The sequence below is a fragment of the Mustela erminea genome, chromosome 6 (assembly GCF_009829155.1).
Source record: "Mustela erminea isolate mMusErm1 chromosome 6, mMusErm1.Pri, whole genome shotgun sequence".
In the NCBI taxonomy this organism is placed as follows: Eukaryota; Metazoa; Chordata; class Mammalia; order Carnivora; family Mustelidae; genus Mustela; species Mustela erminea.
Window position 1 is genome coordinate 42,666,812 of NC_045619.1, and position 21,574 is coordinate 42,688,385.

General features: G+C 40.4%; 2 protein-coding genes and 1 pseudogene across 14 annotated transcripts in view; 2 read left to right on the forward strand and 1 right to left on the reverse strand.

Annotated features, from left to right (window-relative positions):
• The window catches only part of GLIPR1 (GLI pathogenesis related 1), a 42,921-nt gene that overhangs the window by 18,110 nt on the left and 3,237 nt on the right, over positions 1-21,574 (reverse strand). The window contains exon 2 of the mRNA XM_032346988.1: positions 651-917. Coding sequence (XP_032202879.1) covers positions 651-824 — 174 coding nt within the window. The 5' untranslated portion in view covers positions 825-917. The remainder of the gene's footprint in view (positions 1-650; positions 918-21,574) is intronic.
• CAPS2 (calcyphosine 2) overlaps positions 1,838-21,574 on the forward strand; it is a 175,236-nt gene continuing 155,499 nt past the window's right edge. For 2 of the 13 annotated variants that reach the window (XM_032346959.1, XM_032346960.1), the window contains exons 1-2: positions 1,839-2,121; positions 2,662-2,772. In XM_032346959.1, coding sequence (XP_032202850.1) covers positions 2,021-2,121; positions 2,662-2,772 — 212 coding nt within the window. In that variant the 5' untranslated portion in view covers positions 1,839-2,020. Of the gene's footprint in view, positions 2,122-2,661; positions 2,773-4,033; positions 4,051-4,794; positions 4,906-21,574 lie in introns of those variants that run through there. The other 11 variants (XM_032346968.1, XM_032346970.1, XM_032346974.1 and 8 more) reach the window with 10 other exon arrangements.
• LOC116592406 lies at positions 2,782-20,582 on the forward strand (annotated as a pseudogene).

The window sequence follows — 21,574 nt, forward strand, 5'->3', positions numbered from 1 at the left end:
CTCCAGCTGAGTAGGTTCGACTTAGAGGGCCAGTGGGAAACCTGATGATTGAGTTCTGCAGAATTCAGAATCTAAATGAGGGACACAGATCAGCATTTCACTGTGGACCCATTACGTGCAGAATATGCTGTGTTTCACATAGTTTACATAATTTAATATACAAAATGTGGCCCTACCCTAAGGAACCCAGACACGTTAAAAACCCGCTCACAGCCACAGAGCTGGGACTCAAACCCCAACCAGCTTCAAAATCGTATCCTTTCCTGAGACGCCATGCTACCCTCTTGAGAAGGTCAATTGTCTGCTAGCAGCCAAAAAAAAAAGCAAGTTTCGAGACAAAATAAACCAACAACAAAACCTTCAAAAATTAACTGGGAAGAAAGTGACCAAAAAAAAAAAAAAAAAAAAGGTAAAATCTATCTATAACCAGAGGAAAGGAAATATCTCAAAAGAGAAGTGAAAGGTATTTCCTGAGCTCCCTTATGAGAGCTGAACTGGATTCCTTTTGATCAGATTATGAATTCACCACACCCATGAATCAAGATGAAAACAAAAAAAACCATTCTGGATTAGCAAGGATTTACCTCCCAAGTCAGTACACATTAGTTGTTTTTTACTTACGTTTGCCACGACACTGCTCTTTTCCTTACCATGTATAGCATAGCACTGGCTGTGGGTTTCACCTCTGATCGAAACTTGTTATGAATTCGAACACAGTCTTTGATGAAATCTTCATTTTTGATGTCAGGCAAACTGTTCGCTCCGTATTCATGACTGGGAACTACGGAAACCAGCCAAGCTGTCATCACAAGGGCGACTTGCATACTCAGTGTGCCTGGCACGGCGTCCCCGGAGGCGGGACCCCAGAGCCACCGCGGGTCCTGGCCGGCTGCCTCTCTCACCGGTACGGACTTCAGCTTTCAGAAAAAAACAAAAAGCAGAACATGAGTTCATCACAAGTTTAAAAAAGTGGGTTTCTCCTTACATGGTTTGCCGCCACTTTGGGGCTGTTAACCCCGCCTTCTCAGTGGCTCTCAGTAACACAGCACCTACTCTAACTTAGATTTTTATGAAGCTGCATCAGACTTTCTTTTAGTTAGGGGATATTTCCAAAGGAAATCCTAGAATCTCCAGAAATAACAGTCTCAATTTTTACGGAGGTTCTGGTGGTTAAATAAAAACATGTTTCTTACTTCTATAAACGTCTGGCAACATGCTTTTCAGAAACTTTTTTTAAGACTCGTTATCAGTTGGAATATCTGGCTAACATCATAACTTGACAGAATTCATTCTCGATGGGGTGTGTGTGTGTGTGTGTGTGTGTGTGTGTTGAACCAAGGGAAAGAGAGGGAGAAGTGGTAGAGAGAGCACTTGTTTCAATTCCACATTTTAGTTTAAGTTCTGTTCCTCACTAGCTGTAAGACCTTGGACAAGTTACCAAACTATAATCCTCAGCAGCTGCCTCTTTACTGAATGAAGCAAATAAAACTTTTTCTAGCCCCTTAATCAGAGAGGATTTGGGAGGATCCCATGAACCGGCGAATATATTAACTCAACACATATTAAATTTCTGCTCTGGGTAATAAGTTTCGTAATAGGAGATAAACACTGAGATCTAGTGTTACGGAACCTGGACTGGCTTGCCCGGCAGAAGGACCAAGTGGCACTCAGAGATCTGGGAAGATAGGAAGTTTATCTGACACCGGCAGGCTCAGAGAAGAGTGAGCTCCAGAAGTCTGAGCCCAGACTACAAGAGACGGGGGTAATTGATACACTTCTACTTCTGTTCACGTGGTGCACTTTTGGCGCACGCACAAAGTGGGGCAGGAAGAAGAACCCAGAAGGGCCCTGGGGCAGGGGCTGGGATTCCCCTGCTGGCTTGGTCGGCCATCTTAGAACACAGATTTTCTTTATCACTAGGAGTTCAGAGACGTATGGGCTGTGAGATGATGGTGACAGGGTCACAGACAGTTGAAGGTCTAGGTAGAAGACGGCACCTGGGGCTAAGGACTTACAGAGGATGCTTAAGCCATTCTGGGAAGGGTCAGAATGGTTTCCTACAACAGCAGCGATGTCTTTGCTGAGCTGGAATCAGACTGGTGTTGATCAAGCAAAGAAAGGGTAAGGAGGGGAAGAGAACTGGAGGGGATAGGGACCACATACCTGATGCAGGCAGACCCCGTCCAGTTACCCAGCGAGGGTCCCACAAGACCAAACAAGAGGGTCTTTGGCTTAGCAAAGGATGGAAATCAGACCTGCGCCAGCAGGAGGTGAAAGCAGAGTTTACTGAAGACACACACACACACACACACACACACACACACACACACACACCCACCCCTGAGACAAAGGCAGGCACTTACCCAACTGAGCCACCCAGGGGTCCCTCTCTCTTCATCCCTTACAAGGAGGACATATGTAGAAGGGCTGACCAGCTCAGTCTGTAGCTATGCCAACTCCTAATCTCAGGATTATGAATTCAAACCCCACACTGGGCATTGCACCTACTTTAAAAAATTAATAATAAAGGAGAACATATGTTATTTGCATTACAAGGCATGTGTTGAATGGGGAGGGGGTGTAGGTCCTAGTAAGACCAGAAACTGGAAAAGAAGCAAAGGAAAAAAAGAGCCCCCCTTCCTCCTCATGGGATCCCTTCAGTTTCCCTGTCTCGTATCCAGCTATGAAGGTGAAAATACGAAGTTTTGGCAAGAACCGGGAAAGCCACAGCATGTTGCCTCTCTCGGTAGAGATGGTCTTCAAGGAGGGCTGGTAAGAAACATGGTACTAGATCTCATGGAATTTAGAATCCAGCTGGGGAGAGAGGTAAGAGTCACATCAGGGAAAACTTCTGGATTCTGCCAGCGGTTTGGATTTTATCAGAAATCGAATAGGAAGTTACAGAAGGGTTTTTTAGCTGTAGTTGGGGTGGGATCTGGTTTTAGAAAACACCAGTATTTTAGAAAAGCAAGAGATATGGTGAACAGAATAGGCTTGGGGGATTATTTTTAATGGAAATTCTCTCTCTCTCTCTCTCTCTTTTTTTTTTTTTTTTAAAGATTTCATTTATCTATTTGTCAGAGAGAGAAAGAGCACAAGCAGGGGAGCAGTAGGCAGAGGGAGAAGCAGGCTCACCTCTGAGCAAAGAGCCCGGTGTGGGACTCAATTTCAGGACCCTGGGATCATGACCTGAGCTGAAGGCAGATGCTTAACCAACTGAGCCACCCAGGTGTCCCTTTAATGGAAATTCTTTTTTTTTTTTTTTTTTAAGATTTTATTTATTGTTTGTTTGACAGACAGAGATCTCAAGGAGGAGAGATACAGGCAGAGAGAGGAAGGGAAGCATGCTCCCTGCTGAGCAGAGAGCCCGGATGCGATGCGGGGCTTGATCCCAGGACCCTGGGACCATGACCTGAGCCGAAAGCAGAGGCTTTAACCCACTGAGCCACTCAGGTGCCCTGATGGAAATTCTTAAAAAGAAGCATTCCAGAACTCTAAACTGAAATTATTGCTGCCGCCCCCACCAACAACCTCACAAAATATTCAATTACTTATTTGTGTAATACTCAATCTCAATTGTGTCCAGGCTGCCTAAAATTGTACTAGCATTCCTTTCCATTTTACTGACCTGAGACTCCTAGTGTAAGGCTCAGAGGCAACCTTTTTTTTTTTTTTTTTTCAGAGGCAACCTTTTGATCAACGTAGTGATAGTCAACAGTGAGACCTTCTGAGGTAAGAGGCAGGCCTCCTTCTTCTGAGTCTGTGAGCTAGACTGAATTTTGAGCACCAGAACAAGAAAAATAAAACCTTGCAAACAAGGAAATTCAGTGACATTTTGTGATCACTTCAACAATCCCCCAAACCCTTGAAGTTCCTAATTTCCACAACAAAAACATTTCCACAACAAAAGCCCACAGAAGTAATTTACTCAGAACTGGAACTTTCAGCTAGGTTGCAAATACACGCCTCCACTTCTTTTCAGGAAGGCTTACAACTTGACTGAGTCTGTCCTCTCTTGATCCTGGGTCGTTGACACGCTCTCCTTGAAAAGTATGTATGTGTGTTAAGAAAGATTTGTTTTCAGTGTTTATCTCTGAACAGTGGCAGTTTATATTTTTTTTTTTTTTTTTTTTTTTTTTTTTTTACTTTCCTTATTCTTTTCTGTATTATGGACATTTTTTTACAGTGAGCATATATCTTTTTTAGTCAGAAAAAAAAACTAAGACATTTTTATTTTGGAGAACCGTGGGATCTTTCTAATTACACACAAATTAACACATATGCACTGCTGATCAAACCGTGCATTGCTAAAAGACTAAAGGGCTTGTGGGTGATTGATGAGGTAGGGCTCTCTATCTCTGCATGTTTTACTTAAGAACCTTCTAAAAAAAAATACAAAAAACAACAGTTCCAATAGCTGGAGATAATTGTATGTATTACGGGAAAAATCTTACCCTTGCTGTGTTGTTCTAGACTCCCCCCCTTTTTTTTTAGATCCACAATGGACTTTCTTATTTCTTGGGGAGAAGTGATGTAGACGATATCCCTAATTAGATTCTGTAGATGTTTTGTTTCAAGAGGCGCTAGTCACCTTCTACATTGAGGATGAGGGTGGGTGGGGACGGATGGAGAGAAAGGGTCCAGAAAGGGGGAAGGACTGTAACGTTTATCAACCTAAAACCAACAGGACACGGTTGTATTGTCTGTGTGGTAGTACCTCACACAATAATAACTTGGTACAAGCCAGTGGTCTGGATACTTGTGGGTCCAAGTTAACTCTAATCCTTATCCTAGGAGCCATTAGTCAGCACTGAAGAACTCTACTCAGGAATCCACACTCCAGAGGTGCTCGGAGCACTTCACATGCAGTTAGGAAAACTGACACCAGAGAGCTTGTTAATTAGGGTAAGGATGTTAACAGTTTCCATTGGCAACATGAATGCTGTTCAAAGTGGATGGTGTGTGGGAGGACGGAACATATCCCCCTGCCATGGCATGAAGGAGGTTTAAGAGAGATGGCCAAGCACACTCTCTGAGTCCCTGGTTTCAGCCCTCACCTGCAGAGGGGATCCCCGACTTGAGAAGGGGTGTTGGGCGAGCCTCGCATACGAGTGAATGGTTGGAGCGGAACTGTTTCTGTAACTGCTTGCTAACGAATGTTTAGACACTTAGCAGAATTTGTCTAGGACTTGCTTTCATAGTAGCATAACATCAAAAATGGAAGCTGGGATGAGGAAACAAGTCTTTGCCTAGCCTGGGTCCCACGGCATGAGGTTACACACATTTAGGAAAGAACCTGACATTTGAAACCACGTGAGTTAGGCCACGTGGCAGCAGGGACGGCAACCACCAGGCTGAGCTGGTTCATATCCGTTCTCTCACTGCGCTTGCACAGTAGCTGTGGGAGATACATTATTATCCTTATCTTACACATCCCAATCTTAAGACTTTTTTTTAAAGAACTTCAACACCTGGACCAAGAGCATGGCACTACTGAGATGGCAACATCGGGTCTGCCTGACTGCAAATCCTGTTTGGAGTTGAGCACAGCTTCTTTTTTGTTTTTTTTTCTCCTTTAATTTATTTATTTGTCAGAGAGAAAGAAGGGCAGGAAGAGGGAGAAGCAGACTCCCTGCTGAGCAAGGAAATCCATTCTCGATTCTTGGGACTTGATCCCAGGACCCTGGGATCCTGACCTGATCTGAAGACAGACACTTAACTGACTGAGCCACCCAGCTGTCCAAGAGCAACAGGTTCTTTAGACTGTCTAGGTTCAAAGGTGGTCCTATGTACTGGCTGTAGAACTGAGCCTTCTACTTCTCTGTTCCTTAGTTTCCCTATCTTTAAAAAAGGGATAGTAATAATATCCACTTCATTGAATTGATAAGAAATTATTTGTAAACTAAAAAGTTCAGTTCATGCAAGACACATAAATACTACTTCTATTAACTATTATTATTTCTTCCCTTTAATAACATAGGTATGCATATGTGTGTCCCACAGGTACAAAAAAAAAACCTAGAACATTTTCATACTTTATGGAATTACATTTAAATAAGTTAATTATTAGAAAAAAATATATCTTGACAATATAAAAATCATTGTGATAGATTCACAATGGATTTTGATGCATATTATTCAGAATGGTGTTAGATTTGTTTCTTAATAGATTCCTTATGTCTTGATTTTTTTATGCCACTGCATTTGATATTCATTTGAATAATGTAAATTATTTATTTTCTTAATTTTAGAAATGGATGGACTCAATTACCCATAATGATATTTTATAATTAGTTTTTAAGCATCTTTGGAGATCAAATGGAAAATGGTAGGCAAATGTCACTTTTTATTCAAAGGTCCTTCTCACATAAACACATTGGACTAGAGACATGCTCCTACTAATGAATAAACTCATTTCTTCTAAGATAATATACAAAGCAGAAATACTGACAGTTTCATTTGTTAAACTGAAATACTTTTCTGGTTTTTAAGTTTTGAGGTCTTCAGCTGCATTATACATTTCTTTTCTCTCTTTTAAAATATATTTGTTTTCTCTACTCAACAATTGAAGATATGCTTTCAAAAAACAATTGCCTTGTTAAGACTAGTAACTTTATAAAGGTTCATGTCTTGTCTAATTTGGATAACTGGGAGCTTGGGGTTATATGTAGTTCTCAGGATGAGGTTAATTATATTTGTGTATTCAAGCATAACTGTAACTATCTTGAATCTTTTCTTGTAACTGTGGAGGAAGAAAAATTATTTCCCCAGTACCCTTCTAGATTCTTGGCTGAGCCACCTTCTATAATAAAAAGACAGATTAGCACTGGAAAATAAGCACAAGTTTAATAACTTGTGTACTTCCTGTATGCATGAAAGATACCCAGAAAAACTGAGTAACTTCCTGAAATGGCCCAAGCCACTGCCTTAAATACAGAAAGAATTTGTTGGAGGGAGGGGAAAGGCCGTTACAGGAGGTTATCAGGAAAAGCACAGTAAACAAGGGTATGGTCCTTACGCTGATTTAAATCATTGCCTTCTCCATTTATAAGAGTTTCTATAAATTCTAGAAAGATAGCATCCCTCTCTTCTTATGCGGGGGGAGGGGGGAGCACAGAAAGGGGGAGAGGCTGACAAATGGAGATTTTCCTTGCAAATGTAAATGTTTCCTACAAAAGGGTAATATCTACTCAGTTTTCAGAGCTTTTCTATTCTGCAATTTCTTAAATATAACCAGCTCAAGATAATCCTTATCCCAAAGAGATGTAATTTGGGGTGGCAAATTTTGCTCCCCTTCATTACTAAGGATTCTGTCATGTGGTATCTTTTCAATTATTTTGACCTAAGGAAGAAATAATCCAGTCTTTTGTATTCCTACTACTTTCCTTTTGTTGGAGAGGAAAAATTTTCCTCTATTCTTTTAAAAGTTCCTCTGGCTGGTGTAAGAATTAAACTAACAGGAGATGGAGTAACAGGAGAAAATAAAATTTAAATTCATGTGTATGGGAACCCCACGTACATAGGGTTCAAAGACCAAGAGGTAAAATGAGGTATATGTGTCATCCTGAACTAAAGAATAGGGTAAAAGTTAATGGCTTCAAAGAAGAGGAAGGCAATTCTCAGGGCCATAAGAATAGGAGCTGTTTGATAACTAGATGTTTGTCCTGCCATACACATGAGTCACTCAGATAAAATTTATCTCTGGTAATAATTTTTCTTCTTCTTTATTTTTTTTTCAAAGATTTTATTTATTTATTTGACAGAAATCACAAATAGGCAGCGAGGCAGGGAGAGAGAGGAGGAAGCAGGCTCCCTGCTGAGCAGAGAGCCCATCTGGGGCTGGATCCCAGGACCTTGAGATCATGACCTGAGCTGAAGGCAGAGGCTTTAACCCACTGAGCCACATAGGTGCCCCTCTTCTTCTTTTTTTAAATGATTTTATTTTATTATTATCATTCTTTTTAACGTTGTTAATTTTGTTGTTGTTGTTAACATATAATGTATTATTTGCCCCAGGGGTACAGGTCTGTGAATCATTAGGCTTACACATTTCACAGCACTCACCATAGCACATACCCTCCCCAATGTCCATAACCCAACAACCCTATCCCTACCTCCTTACCCCCAGCAGCCCTCAGTTTGTTTCGTGAGATTATGAGTCTCTTATGGTTTGTCTCCCTCCTGATCCCAGCTTGTCTCATTTTTTTCCCTCCCTAACCCCTATGACCCTTGCCCTGCCTCTCAAATTCTTCATATCAGAGAGATCATATGATAATTATCTTTCTCTGATTGACTCATTTCATTTAGCATAATACCCTATAGTTCTGTCCACATCATTGCAAACAGAAAGATTTCGTTTCTCTTGATGGCTGCATTACATATATATGTATATATATACATATATATAACATCTTCTTTATCCATTCATCTGTTGATGGACATGTAGGTTCTTTTCATAATGTGGCTATTGTGGACATTGCTGCTACAAACATTCAGGTGCTTGTGTCCCTTCAGATCACTACATTTGTATCCTTGTGGTAAATACCCAGTAGTGCAATTGCTGGGTCATAGGGTAGCTCTATTTTCAAATTTTTGAGGAACCTCCATACTGTTTTCCAGAGTGGCTGCACTGGCTTGCATTCCCAAAAACAGTGTAGGAGGGTTCCTCCTTATCCTGGCCAACATCTGTCCTTTCCGGACTCATTAATTTTAGCCATTTTGACTGGTGTGGTTTTGATTTGTATTTCCCTAATGCCAAGTGATGTGGAGCACATTTTTATATGTCTGTTGGCCATTTGGATGGCATAAATGTCTGTTCATGTCTTCTGCCCATTTCTTGATTGGATTATTTGCTCTTTGGGTATTGAGTTTGGTAAGTCCTTTATAGATTTTGGATTCTAGCCCTTTATCTGATATGTCATTGCAAATATCTTCTCCCATTCTGTCAGTTGTCTTTTGGTTTTGTTGACTGTTTCCTATGCCGTGCAAAGCTTTTTATTTTGATGAAGTCCCAATAGTTCATTTTTGCCCTAGCTTCCCTTGCCTTTGATGATGTTTTTAGGAAGAAGTTGCTGTGGCTGAGGTTGAAGAGGTTGCTGCCTGTGTTCTCCTCAAAAATTTTGATGGATTCCTATCTCACACTGAGGTCTTTCATCCATTTTGAGTCTACTTTTGTGGTGTAAGGAAATGGTCCAGTTTCATTCTTCTGCATGTGGCTGTCCAATTTTCCCAACATCATTTGTGAAGAGACTATCTTTTTTCCACTGGACATTCTTTTCTGCATTGTCAAAGATTAGTTGGCCATAGAGTTGACGGTCCATTTCTGGGCTCTCTATTCTGTTCCATCAATCTATGTGTTTGTTTTTGTGCCAGTACCATGCTATCTGGGTGATTATAGGTTTGTAATAGAGCTTGAAGTCTGGAATTGTGATGCCACCAACTTTGGTTTTCTTTTTCAACTTTCCTCTGGATATTTGGGATCTTTTCTGGTTCCATATAAATTTTAGGATTATTTGTTCCATTTTGTTGAAAAAAAAATTGATTTTTTTTTTTAAGATTTTATTTGTTTATTTGACAGACAGAGATTGCAAGTACTCAGAAAGGCAGGCAGAGTGAGAGCTGGGGAGACAGGCTCCCTGCTGAGCAGAGAGCCCGATGTGGGGCTTGATCCCAGGACCCTGGGATCATGACCTAAGCTGAAGGCAGAGGCTTTAACCCACTGAGCCACCCAGGCACCCCCAATTGATGGTATTTTGATAGGGATTGCATTAAATGTGTAGATTGCTTTAGGTAGCATAGACATTTCCACAATATTTGTTCTTCCAATCCATGAGCATGGACTGTTTTTCCATTTCTTTGTGTCTTCCTCAATTTCTTTCATGAGTCCTTTATAGTTTTCTGAGTACAGATTCTTTGCCTCTTTGGTTAGGTTTATTCCTAGGTATCTTATCGTTTTGGGGCAATTGTAAATGGGATCGACTCCTTAATTTCTATTTCTTCTGTCTTGCTTTTGGTGTATAGAAATGCAAGTGATTTCTGTGCATTGATTTTATATCCTGACACTTCACTGAATTCCTGTATGAGTTCTAGCAGATTTGGAGTGGAGTCTTTTGGGTTTTCCACATAAAATATCATATCATCTGCAAAGAGTGAGAGTTTGACTTCTTCCTTGCTAATTCCAATGCTTTTAATTTCTTTTTGTTGTCTAATTACTGAGGCTAGGACTTCTAGTACTATGTTGGATAGCAGTGGAGATAGTGGACATCCCTGCTGTGTTCCTGACCTTAGGGAAAAGCTCTCAGTCTTTTCCCCATTGAGAAGGATATTCACTGTGGGTTTTTCATAGATGGTTTTGATGATATTGAGGTATGTACCTTCTATCTCTACACTGTGAGGAGTTTTGATCAAGAAAGGATGCTGTACGGGGCACCTGGGTGGCTCAGTGGGTTAAGCTGCTGCCTTCGGCTCAGGTCATGATCTCAGGGTCCTGGGATCAAGCCCCACATCGGGCTCTCTGCTCAGCAGGGAGCCTGCTTCCCTCTCTCTTTCTCTGCCTGCCTCTCTGCCTACTTGTGATCTCTCTCTCTCTGTCAAATAAATAAATAAATAAAATCTTAAAAAAAAAAAAAGGATGCTGTACTTTGTCAAATGTTTTTTTCAACATCTATTGAGAGTATCATATAGTTTTTGTTCTTTCTTTTATTAATATTTTGTATCGCATTGATTGATTTGCAGATGTTGAACCAACCTTGTGACCCAGAAATAAATCCCACTTGGTTGTGGTGAATAATCCTTTTAATATACTGTTGGGTCCTATTGGCTAGTATTTCGGTGAGAATTTTTGCATCTGCGTTCATCAAGGATATTGGTCTCTAATTCTCCTTTTTGATGAGGTCCTTGTCTGGTTTTGGGATCAAGGTAATACCGGCCTCATAAAATGAGTTTGGAAGTTTTCCTTCCATTTCTATTTTTTGGAACAGATTCAGGAGAATAGGTCTTAATTCTTCTTTAAATGTTTGGTAGCATTCCCCTGGAAAGTTGTCTGGCCCTGGGCTCTTGTTTTCTGGGAGATTTTTGATGACTGCTTCAATCTCTTTACTGGTTATGGGTCTGTTCAGGTTTTCTATTTCTTACTGGTTTAGTTTTGGTAGTTTATATGTCTCTAGGAATGTATCCATTTCTTTCAGATTGTCAAATTTGCTGGCGTATTGTTGCTCATAATATGTTCTTATAATTGTTTGTATTTCTTTGGTATTGGTTGTGATCTCTCCTTTTTCATTCATGATGTTATTAATTTGGATCCTTTCTCTTTTCTTTTGAATAAGTCTGGCCAGGGGCTTATTAATCTTATTAATTCTTTCAAAGAACCAGCTCTTAGTTTCATTGATTTTTTTTTCTACTGTTCTTTTGGTTTCTATGTTATTGATTTCTGCTCTGGTCTTTATTATTATTATTATTATTATTATTATATATTTTTTTAATCTAATCTGATACCCTGTGTCTTTTGATTGGGGCATTTATCCCATTTACATTCAGGATAACTATTGAAAGATGTGAATTTAGTTTCACTGTATTGCCTGTACTGTTACTGTATATTGTCTCTGTTCCTTTTTGGTCTATGTCACTTATAGGCTCTCTCTTTGCTTACAGGACCTCTTTTAATATTTTATGTAGGGCTGATTGGTGTTTACAAACTCTTTTAGTTTTTGCTTTCCCTGGTCTTTCTGTGACCCTGAGGGATCTGAAACCATATTGTCCCTGGGAGGGCTTCACCCCCTACTTAGCCTCTGGAGTGATGTCCGTCAGTGGAGCAGACTTCTCAAAGTTCTGATTTTGTGCTCCACTGCTCTCTCACTTGACAGAAACCTCCCTCCCCCCGCCCCAGCCTGCGGTCTATCTTCCCATATGTTGCCGCAGATTCACCTTTTCGCAAGTCCTACCTTCTGCAAAGTGGTCTATTTTCTGTTCCTAGAGTTGCTGCTCTTCTTCTCTTTGATCTCTTGTTGAGTTTGTAGGTGTTCAGGATGGTTTGATAACTATCTAGCTGAACTCCTTGGACCTGATGATATTTTGGTCTCTTGCTCCTCTACATCTTACCCCTCTCCCTTAAAGGATTCTATTTTTAAATAATCTCTATACCCAACTTGGGGCTGGAACTTACAACCTTGAGGTCAAGAGTTGCATGCTCTACAGACCGAGCCAGCTGGGTGCCCCTCTAATAATAACTCTATTCTAATAAAGACTCCTAGTTTAGATTCTTCTAGGCAGTTAGGGAGGGGGAATGATTCCCCTGAGCCCACAGGGTCTTTATTGCTTTCAGTTCAAAATAGTCCACATTTCAAAGTGGCATATTTTGGGGAGATTTGTTCTGAATCCCTTCATTTTCAACTCTTTATTAGAAAAAATACATACTCTAACCAGAGTTTCTTCCCCAAGCAGAGCCAACCACATCAAGTTAGGATAGTAATGTACACTCCACTGTTTCTTGCTCTCACTGACTAACATAGGACCACAAAGCCTTGCAAAACCATCCATAAGAGGGTGTCCAAGGATTTGTTTTCCATTAGTTGGTGAATAAATCCATTTCCACCAATAGTCTATGCTACTTTTCTAGGCACAATGCTACTTTTTGGGTCATTTTTCTTGTGGGGTCACTATTGCATAAAGGAGCCAGGCCATAAGGATGGGTCTCAAAGCAAGGTTCCATGTCCAGGTCCTTTTTAGTTTTTATTTACACCTCCTCTCTGTGTTCTTATGGGATATAGATTAAGAGGTAAATCCAAGAGATAGTCCCCGTGCTGTTCAGAATCTTTTCTTACTGTCAAGGTTAAAGAACTTTCTTTTGGTTCAAACTCAGCCAGAGTTCCCTCTGGGAGACTCCTTAGACTTCATGAAAATAGGATTTTGACCAAAGAAGGCAAGGTATGCCCAGAACTGTACTTAGACCCAACAGGAAATCCCAATCCACCATCTTAGCCACTATGAAAAATATTTTCCTTATTTCTATATTTGTTGAGCTCCTGTCATGTATTCAGCTTCTACTTGTCATCTCCATATACCATCCTTCCCATTTTTAAAGCAGAAGAGTTAGGTTCTTGTCTCATGGAGTTGAAGAATGAATCTCACAGACAAAGAAGAGTGAGCAAAGGGTTAGAAGTTTATTAAACAAGGATACAGAAAAAGCTCTCTGGAGTGAAAGGGGTCTGGACAGGGTTGCCAATGAGGACATCCATTGTCAGTCTTTTATTTAGAACTGACCAGGGAGATTGTGGTCATATCATTCTTGTGATGTCTTGGCTTGAGTAAGGACTGGACTGGTGATAACATCTTTAATGGATTACTTCTTTTTTTTTTTAGGGTCTGGTCATTCTTTGTTGATGACTATCATAAAACTCTCCCCACATGTCTAGGGCAGGGGTCTGGTTTGTTCCCTTATCTCTGGTTTCCTTACACCTCCACATTTTTGTGAGCCTGATCCCATAGCCCCCTACCTATCTCTCCCTACCTAGCCTTGCCTATTCCTTACTCATTTTTAGTATAATATGACCCAGTCTTCCAAATTCTCAGGCCAAAATATTGGAGTCCCCCTTGATTTTTGTTTCACACATTGCATGTAATCCATTAGCAAATCTGATTGAAATATATCTGGAATCCACCCACTTCTCCCCACTCCCTTTTCAGTCAACCTATCTTCACCTCCAACCTGGATTATTGCATTACCTTCCTAAGTAGACTCCTCGCTTCCTTCCCTGTCCCTACTCTATATTCTCCTGCCAGCAGCCAGAAGCATCCCTCCCATAATAGAAGTCAGTTGTATCACTCCTTTGCTCAAAACCCTCTAAGACTTTGATTTGGAAATGAGAAACATGAAGAAATAGCCCCCACACTGTTGCCATTTTTTACTGGATGAGTGGCAACAGGTATGTACAGCGTCTGGGGGTTGCAGTTTAAAAGGTGGAAGCTTTCTAGAGTTGCTGGTTGCCAGCAGTTGTAGAAAAATCCTTCTGGTGCTTGACAGCAACAGAAGTGATGGTTTTCTTATTGGCCAGACCTGGGCATTGCTCTAAGAAGGGTAGACTGTAGTCTGTGTTTCCAGCCCCGTCAGTCACCTGGTCAGCTAATTTCTTTTAATAAGGGCCTTTTCTGCTTAATTTTGCCAGAATGACTTGTTTGCAACTAAGAATCCCAACTTTTTGAGGAGGGGGGAAAAAAACCTACTAGAAGATTCCCTTTTTTAACATTTTGGTGCACTTTTCAACGTTTCATAGACATACGTGTGTTTTTAATATATACATATATAATAGACATGCAGAGATTTATTTGTTAAACGAGGACATGATTTTATGCAATTTTGTATCTTGCTAATTTTTCTCTACTTATCTTCATTTTATAAGTATGTTTTTGGCTATTTTAAGTTTACATTAACATTTTGAGGGCTGTACAATGTTTCCTCAAATTAATGCATTATACTTTAGGTAACAAATTATTGTTGGATATTTAGATTGTCTTCAGTTTTTCTTTGTCTTCTTCATATATGATGCTGCTATGATTATATTATATATAAAGCCTATTCCAAGTTTAATATGATTGATTCCTTAAAATTGAATGACTGGGTAACAAAGTATGGATGTTTGTAAGATTCCAAATATATAGTGTCCAATTACCCTCTTAGAACTTGTACTAGTTTATACTTCCAACACCATCATGTGGGTATTGAGGTCATATATTATCCTAAATGTTGGAATAATGTATAAATATGAACCTGGTTGTACATATTGTCTTAAAGAACCTGAGCTAGACACCAGCTGAAGCAGTAAACATAGATTTTATTTAGAAACTATTGCAATAGGGGTAAAGAGTCCCCAGGATAGAACTGGGCTCAATTCTGAATGCAGTAAAGACAACTCAGGATTTACAGCCAAGAAACAAGAGTTGAGGAAGGCGTTGGGGAATGGAAAATTATAAAGAGCAGGCCCGACTGATTGGATATCATGAGGAATTTGATTAGATATTAAAGATAGTCATATATCAAGGGTGAGGGAGATTTTCTCTTACAGGGGCCAAGGAAAGGCTACCTCAAGATGGGCCCCTCTGGAGGCTTATGCAGAGATTATTTTGAAGTTGAAGATTATTTTGAGCTGAAGGTAAGCAAGACCCTGTGAACTCAAGAGAAATTTTTGCCCCTCCCTTAACTAGATAGAATAATCTAAACTGGGGGTCTTTCCCAGAACAGGGATTATTAGCAGAGATAAGTTTTATCTGAGTGAACTATCTATATGTCAGGGGAAGCATCTAATTACCAAACATCTGCTCTTCTTATCACCCCCCTGTGAAGTACATTCCTTTCCTCTGAAGTCCTAGACCTCTATTCCCTTCTTAATATATACCTCGTTTTGCTTGACTGCCTTTGGAATTTCCTAGTCTACATGGATTCCCTGTACATACATTATTAAATTTTATTTTCTCCTGTATGTCTCATGTCACTCTGATTCTTAATCCAGCCAGAAAGACCTTGCAGGGATGGAAATTCTTGCTCCCTGATACTCTCAGCTGATAGGATTATTGATAAAGTTGGGCTATACAGGTCTGGCAAGGATGGGAGTGGGGGACAACATTGAGGCCCAGTCAAGAACTGGACTTTGGAGGAGTCTGATTGAAGTCCCATCAAGGAGAGCATCTGGTTGACATACATATTAAGTACTTCTTTTCTATCCTTTTGCATGCTGAGTTTTAGTTTATCACTTCTTGACTTCAGTTTCAGTCACACAGACCTCAAGGAACAGTTTTTTCCAAAAAGGAAGTCACTTGGGACTTCTAAATTTTGCCTTTCACTTAACAAGAGAGATGGCATCCAAATGAAATTTATAAGCACTGGGATCAATTCTGCTCAATCTCAAAGAGAGTAGTCACTTTTAAAAATATGAACTCAAAGATGATGTTAGCATGAGACTTGAGTAACATATATTTCTGAACTCTTAAACGTTGCCACACTTGTCTTCCTATATATATACACAAGAATTAAGTATACACATTTCTAAAAACTTCCCCTAGCTTGATCTGTTTCAGAGGAAAACATTTACTGAAGCATCACATCCTCTGGTTACATTTCTTAGTTTGGTAAGAGTCCAAATATGACTTAACTCAGTTTTAGCATAAAATCTGCCTGATGCTCCTTTTTCTGTTTCTCTGTGGAGCAATGCTGTTCTGATTTGAAGGTGGCAAGAGAGAAGTTCTTATTGTGCCCTCCCTCAAGTGCCTTCATGGCGCTTTACAGGGGCAACCTCAGAGCCTGCTTTACGTGCTACCACGGTTACACTACCAGCCTCACAGTAGCTCAGCAAAGAGCTTGATACCAACTGCACATTGTGTGCAGGAAGAGGAACTCTCTTGTGGAGAGGCTGAGAGCTGGTATGTAGTTACCATAGCAACAAGCCTTCACCTTCCGCCATTCTGCTTTTACCCTGCCCCTCACTGAAAAGACAAATAAGCCTATCTGGACTATTCCGCTTACACCAAGAGGGTGGCGCTCTTCTGCCAGTTCATCCTGGTGCTTTCACAAGACAGAGATCCATGATCTTATACTTTCCATTATAGTATGGCCCACCATGTTCTCAGTTAATGTTCACCCTCATTAGTATCCTGGAAAGTGTGTACTATATAGCTAAATTTTTGATGAGGAAATTAAGTGTTAAGTAATTTCCTCGAGTTTACAGCAAATGAAAGAAGCTTATCATATTTTTTATTAAAGATTTTATTTATTTATTTGAGAGAGAGAGAAAGAAAGGCAGAGCATACATGGAGGGGGTGGGGCAAAGGAAGAGGGAGAAGCAGGTTCCCCCCTGTGTGGGGAGCCCCATGTGGGACTTGATCCCAGGACCCTGGGATTATGACCTGAGCTGAAGGCAGACTCTTAACTGACTGAGCCACCCAGACACCCCTCATCTCTCTTCTTTATACCAATGACTCCTATCCATATCCTGTGCATTTGACAGTTCACATCACCACAATTCACAGTTCACATCAATATGTCATTGTTGTTAATCAGCTCTCCCCAGTATTTCTGGGTTATGGCCATTTGAGAACCACCACGTGATTTCTCTTTGCCATAATGACAACTTTTCTCTGGCAAAGAACATAGGTTGAAGGCACTTATTCATTCTCATTCTCTGTATCTTAGGATGTCAGGACCAAAATTCTCCCAGGTTTCTACTGCTGCTTCCATTGTTACACAAGCTTTCTTCAGTAAGACTTTGTGAGTACATGACATCCATTTGCACTGAATTCCATTCTTACCCTCATCTTCCTCAGACCTCCCCTAAAGTCCTCAAGGACTTGGGCCACAGCCTATAACTGTTGTCTACATTTAGATATCTAACATCCTGCACAAACTTTTTAGCCCACTCTACTTAAATGATTTTAAGAAATCATTCACACGGATTATCAACTAGGGTTGCTGCACTTCCAAACTCTAACTGGCATTACTCTACCTTTAAATTCCTACAATCTTCTGCCTCCCACCTCCCAGTCCCTGTTACTAAATCGGCTGCCTCTGCTTTTGGTGACTCAAAAGTTTCTCATCTTATTCCTTCATTCATCCTCTCCATTGACTCTGGCCTGCTTGTTCCTTTTCTATCTAGCCTAGATACCAATGATCAGGAATCACAAGCATGTTCACACCAGTATCTTCCAAATTCTTATTTTGGAATCTCTCTGTGAGCTTGGTCAGCCAATCCTTGATCAAAGAATGTGTGTTGGTTTAATTTTTACTAAGTAGAATTATAGAAAGTAGAAAAACTATGTTGATGGTCATCATCACCATGGTTTTTTTTGTTTGTTTTGTTTCTCAGCATTTTAAATGAGATACATTTTTTATTTTGAGCAGTGGTGTATCCAAGCCTTTTGCAATCCTTAAGCCACTGACCCACCCTGAGGAACTGGTCTCCTGTAATTCAGCTTCCTTAAGCTTCTCGGCAGGCACAAAATGCCAAGTTCTTCTCTGAATCAGTGATTCTGTTCCTTTTGACACAAGTCTCATTTTCTTACTTCTTTCTTTGTCCAACTCCTACTTATCCCGTAAGGTCCAACTCAAATGTTTCTCATTCTCTGTTGCATTTTCTGACTCTCCTTTCCTTTGTGTTTTCTTTTTCCCTTTACACACCTGTTCTCCTTTTCCACTAAATTATGACACAGAAGCAGTTTGTCTTCATTACATTACCTCTTACCATCTTTCTTTCTGCCTTAGTCCTTTCAAGTTTTACAACAAAATACAGACTGGGTGGCTTATACAACAGACCTCTATTTCTCACAGTTCTGGAGACTGAGATCCCACATCTGTGGGCAGGCAGATTCAGTTGGTTGTCAGAGGCTTCTTTCTGGCTTGTAGAGGGCTGCCTTCTCACTCTGTCATCACATAGTAGAGAAAATGAGAGAAAGAGAGAAATCTGGCTTCTTCCTCTTCTTTTTTTTTTTTTTTTTTAAAGATTTTATTTATTTATTTGACAGAGAGACAGATCACAAGTAGAGAGAGAGGGGGAAGCAGGCTCCATGCTGAGCAGAGAGCCCAATGTGGGGCTCCATCCCAGGACCCTGGGATCATGACCTGAGCTGAAGGCAGAGGCTTTAACCCACTGAGCCACCCAGGCGCCCCGTCTTCCTCTTTTTATAAGGACACTAATCCCTTCATAGGGGCTCCACCTTCACAACCTCATCTAGACTTAATTACTCCCTAAAGACCCTATCTTTTAATACCATCACACTGAGGGTTAGGGCTTCAACATATGAATCTGGAGGGGATGCAAACCTTAAGTCAATATACCCTCTAATTCAGAATCCCGACCTCAAATTATATTAAGTAATCAGAAGCCTGGTGGGATATTAGAGAAGATAAACTCTAGAGTTGGGACATTGCAAGATCTGAGTCTTTAAATTTGTGCCATCTAGTGCCATAGCCACTAGCTACATGTGGCTTCCTGAGCACTGGGACTGTAGCTAGCCTAAACTGAATTGTGTTCTAAGTATAAAATATACACTGGATTTTAAAGACTTATTATGAAACAAAAGATGTAAAATATCTCTTTAATACTTTTAATATTGATTGAATGTTGAAATAATACTACTTTGGATAAGTTAGATTAATAAAGTCTGTTATTAAAATTAATTTCACCTGCTGCTTTTTACTTTGTTAATATAACTACAAAATATTTAAAATAGCAGGTATGGCTTGCATTATATTTCTATTAGTGATGTTTAATATATATATTTAAATCAGAAAAAATATATATATACATATATATATATATGAATGACATGCAGTATGAATATAGTGACTAGCACAGAAGTATGGACCAATACAATTTAAGAATATTTTCAACTAGGAACTTTTTGTACAAATCTGTACTTACAAGAATATTCAATTTTTTATAATTCTGCAAACTATATAGTAAATTCAGGTTTCTTATCAATATAAGATTAGAATTAGAAAGACGTTGGTGACAATGCCACCTTGCCTCATTATTAGAAGATTCTAGGCTATCTGCTCCTACCTGTTCAACAGACAGCTGCATCTTCTGGTGCAGTGCCATCCACATCCCCGAGGCACAGTGGTGAAAGTCGGAGGAAATGGATTTGGCCCTATTGGGTGCCTGGTTGCCAGGGCTGCTTTTAACTCTCAGAAAGTGGATATTGTCACCATCAACGACCCCTTCATTGACCTCAACTGTGTAGTCTACATATTTCAGTATGATTCCATTCATGACAAATTCCATGGTGCTCTCAAGGCTGAGAATAAGAAACTTGTTATCAGGGGAAAATCCCACCTCCATCTTCCAGGAGCCAGAGCCTGCCAACGTCAAATGGGGCGATGCTGGTGCTGAGTATGTTGTGGAGACCCCTGGAGTCTTCACCACTGGAGAAGGCTGGGGCTCACTTGAAGAGTGAAGCCAAGAGGGTCATTATTTCTGCTCCTTCTCCTGAGGCCCCCATGTTTGTGATGGGTATGAACCACGAGAAGTAGGACTGCTCCCTCAAGACTGTCATCAGTACTTCCTGCACCACCAACCCTCTGACCAAGGTCCCCCATGACAGTTTCAGCATTGTGGAGAGACTCGTGGCCACAGTCCATGCCATCACTGCCACCCAGAAGACCATGGACAGCCCCTCTGGGAAGCTGCAGTGTGATGGCCAAAGGGCTGTCCAGGACATCATCCCTGATTCTGCTGGCACTACCAAAGCTCTAGGCAAGGCATCCCTGAGCTGAATGGGAAGCTCACTGGCATGATCTTCCATGTCCCCACCCCCAGTGTGTCAGTCGTGGATCTGACCTGCCACCTGGAGAAAGCTGCCAAATACAATGACATCAAAAAGATGGTAAAACAGGCATAGAAGATCCCTTCAAGGGCATCCTGGGCCCAGGACCACTTGTCTCCTGCAACTTTAACAGTGATGCCCACTCTTCCACCTTCAGTGCTGGGGCTGGCATTGCTCTCAATGACCATTTTGTCAAGTTTATTTCCTGGTATGGCAATGAATTTGGCTATAGCAACCGGGTGGTGGACCTTATGGTCCATATGGCCTCCAAGGAGTAAGAGATGCTGGACACTCATTAGGGGAGTCTGCTTCAGGATTCTCTTCCTCTCCCTCTACCCCCAGCCTTGCCCACATGTGCACCTGTGTGTGTGCTCTCTCTCTTTCTCTTTTTTAAAATAAATAAATAAGTCATTTTTAAAAATTAAAAAAAAAAAAACAGACCTTTTCTGAAAGCAATTTATCTTAAGATAATTGTGATGGCTAAACTTCTAAAATTATTATAAATACAGAAAAGATAAATTACTTTCTAAATCCATACACAGGAAAAAATGAATAAATATTAATAGATTAATACTTGTGTTTATGAAGGATTTGCATAATGTAAGATGCTGCTAGATTTTTTTTTTTAAGATGCTGCTAGATTTAATCATTCATGAGATAAGCTTGTCATGTATCTGAACGAGAGTACCTCGTTAGATATCTGAACATAACCCAAGTGTTTCCAGGTAGGAATACGGGATATAAACGGTCAAAGAGATAATGTAGCCAATATAATCATAACATCGAGACTTACCCAGTTAACATCTGTACTATTCAAGTAGTTCCACACTTTTAGCCTAATAAATTTCTCACTTGGGAGAAGGAAATGGTTTTGAACTTGATCAACTCAAAGGAAGTGGTGGTTTCAACAAGATGTTGCTGTTTCCTTTCAACGTTCTAGTTCTTTTTTTTTTCCCCTTTGTTTTCTTTTGGCAGTTTCTCTGCTAAAACATCTTTAGCATGTTATGCCAGTTGTGGTTCCATGGGCAACTGTATTTTTATTACAGGCCATAAAAGACTGTTTGCTTTCTTAAATATAAATATAATTTAAGAAACAAAAATGTTTTGGGGAGTGCTTGGGTGGCTCAGTCAGTTGAGTGTCTGCCTTCAGCTCAGCTCGGAGTCCTGGGATCAAGCCCCAGGTTGGGCTCCCTGCTCAGCGGAGAGCTTGCTTCTCTCTCTGCCTGTGCTCTCTCTCTCTCACTCTATCTCAAATAAATAAAATCGAACA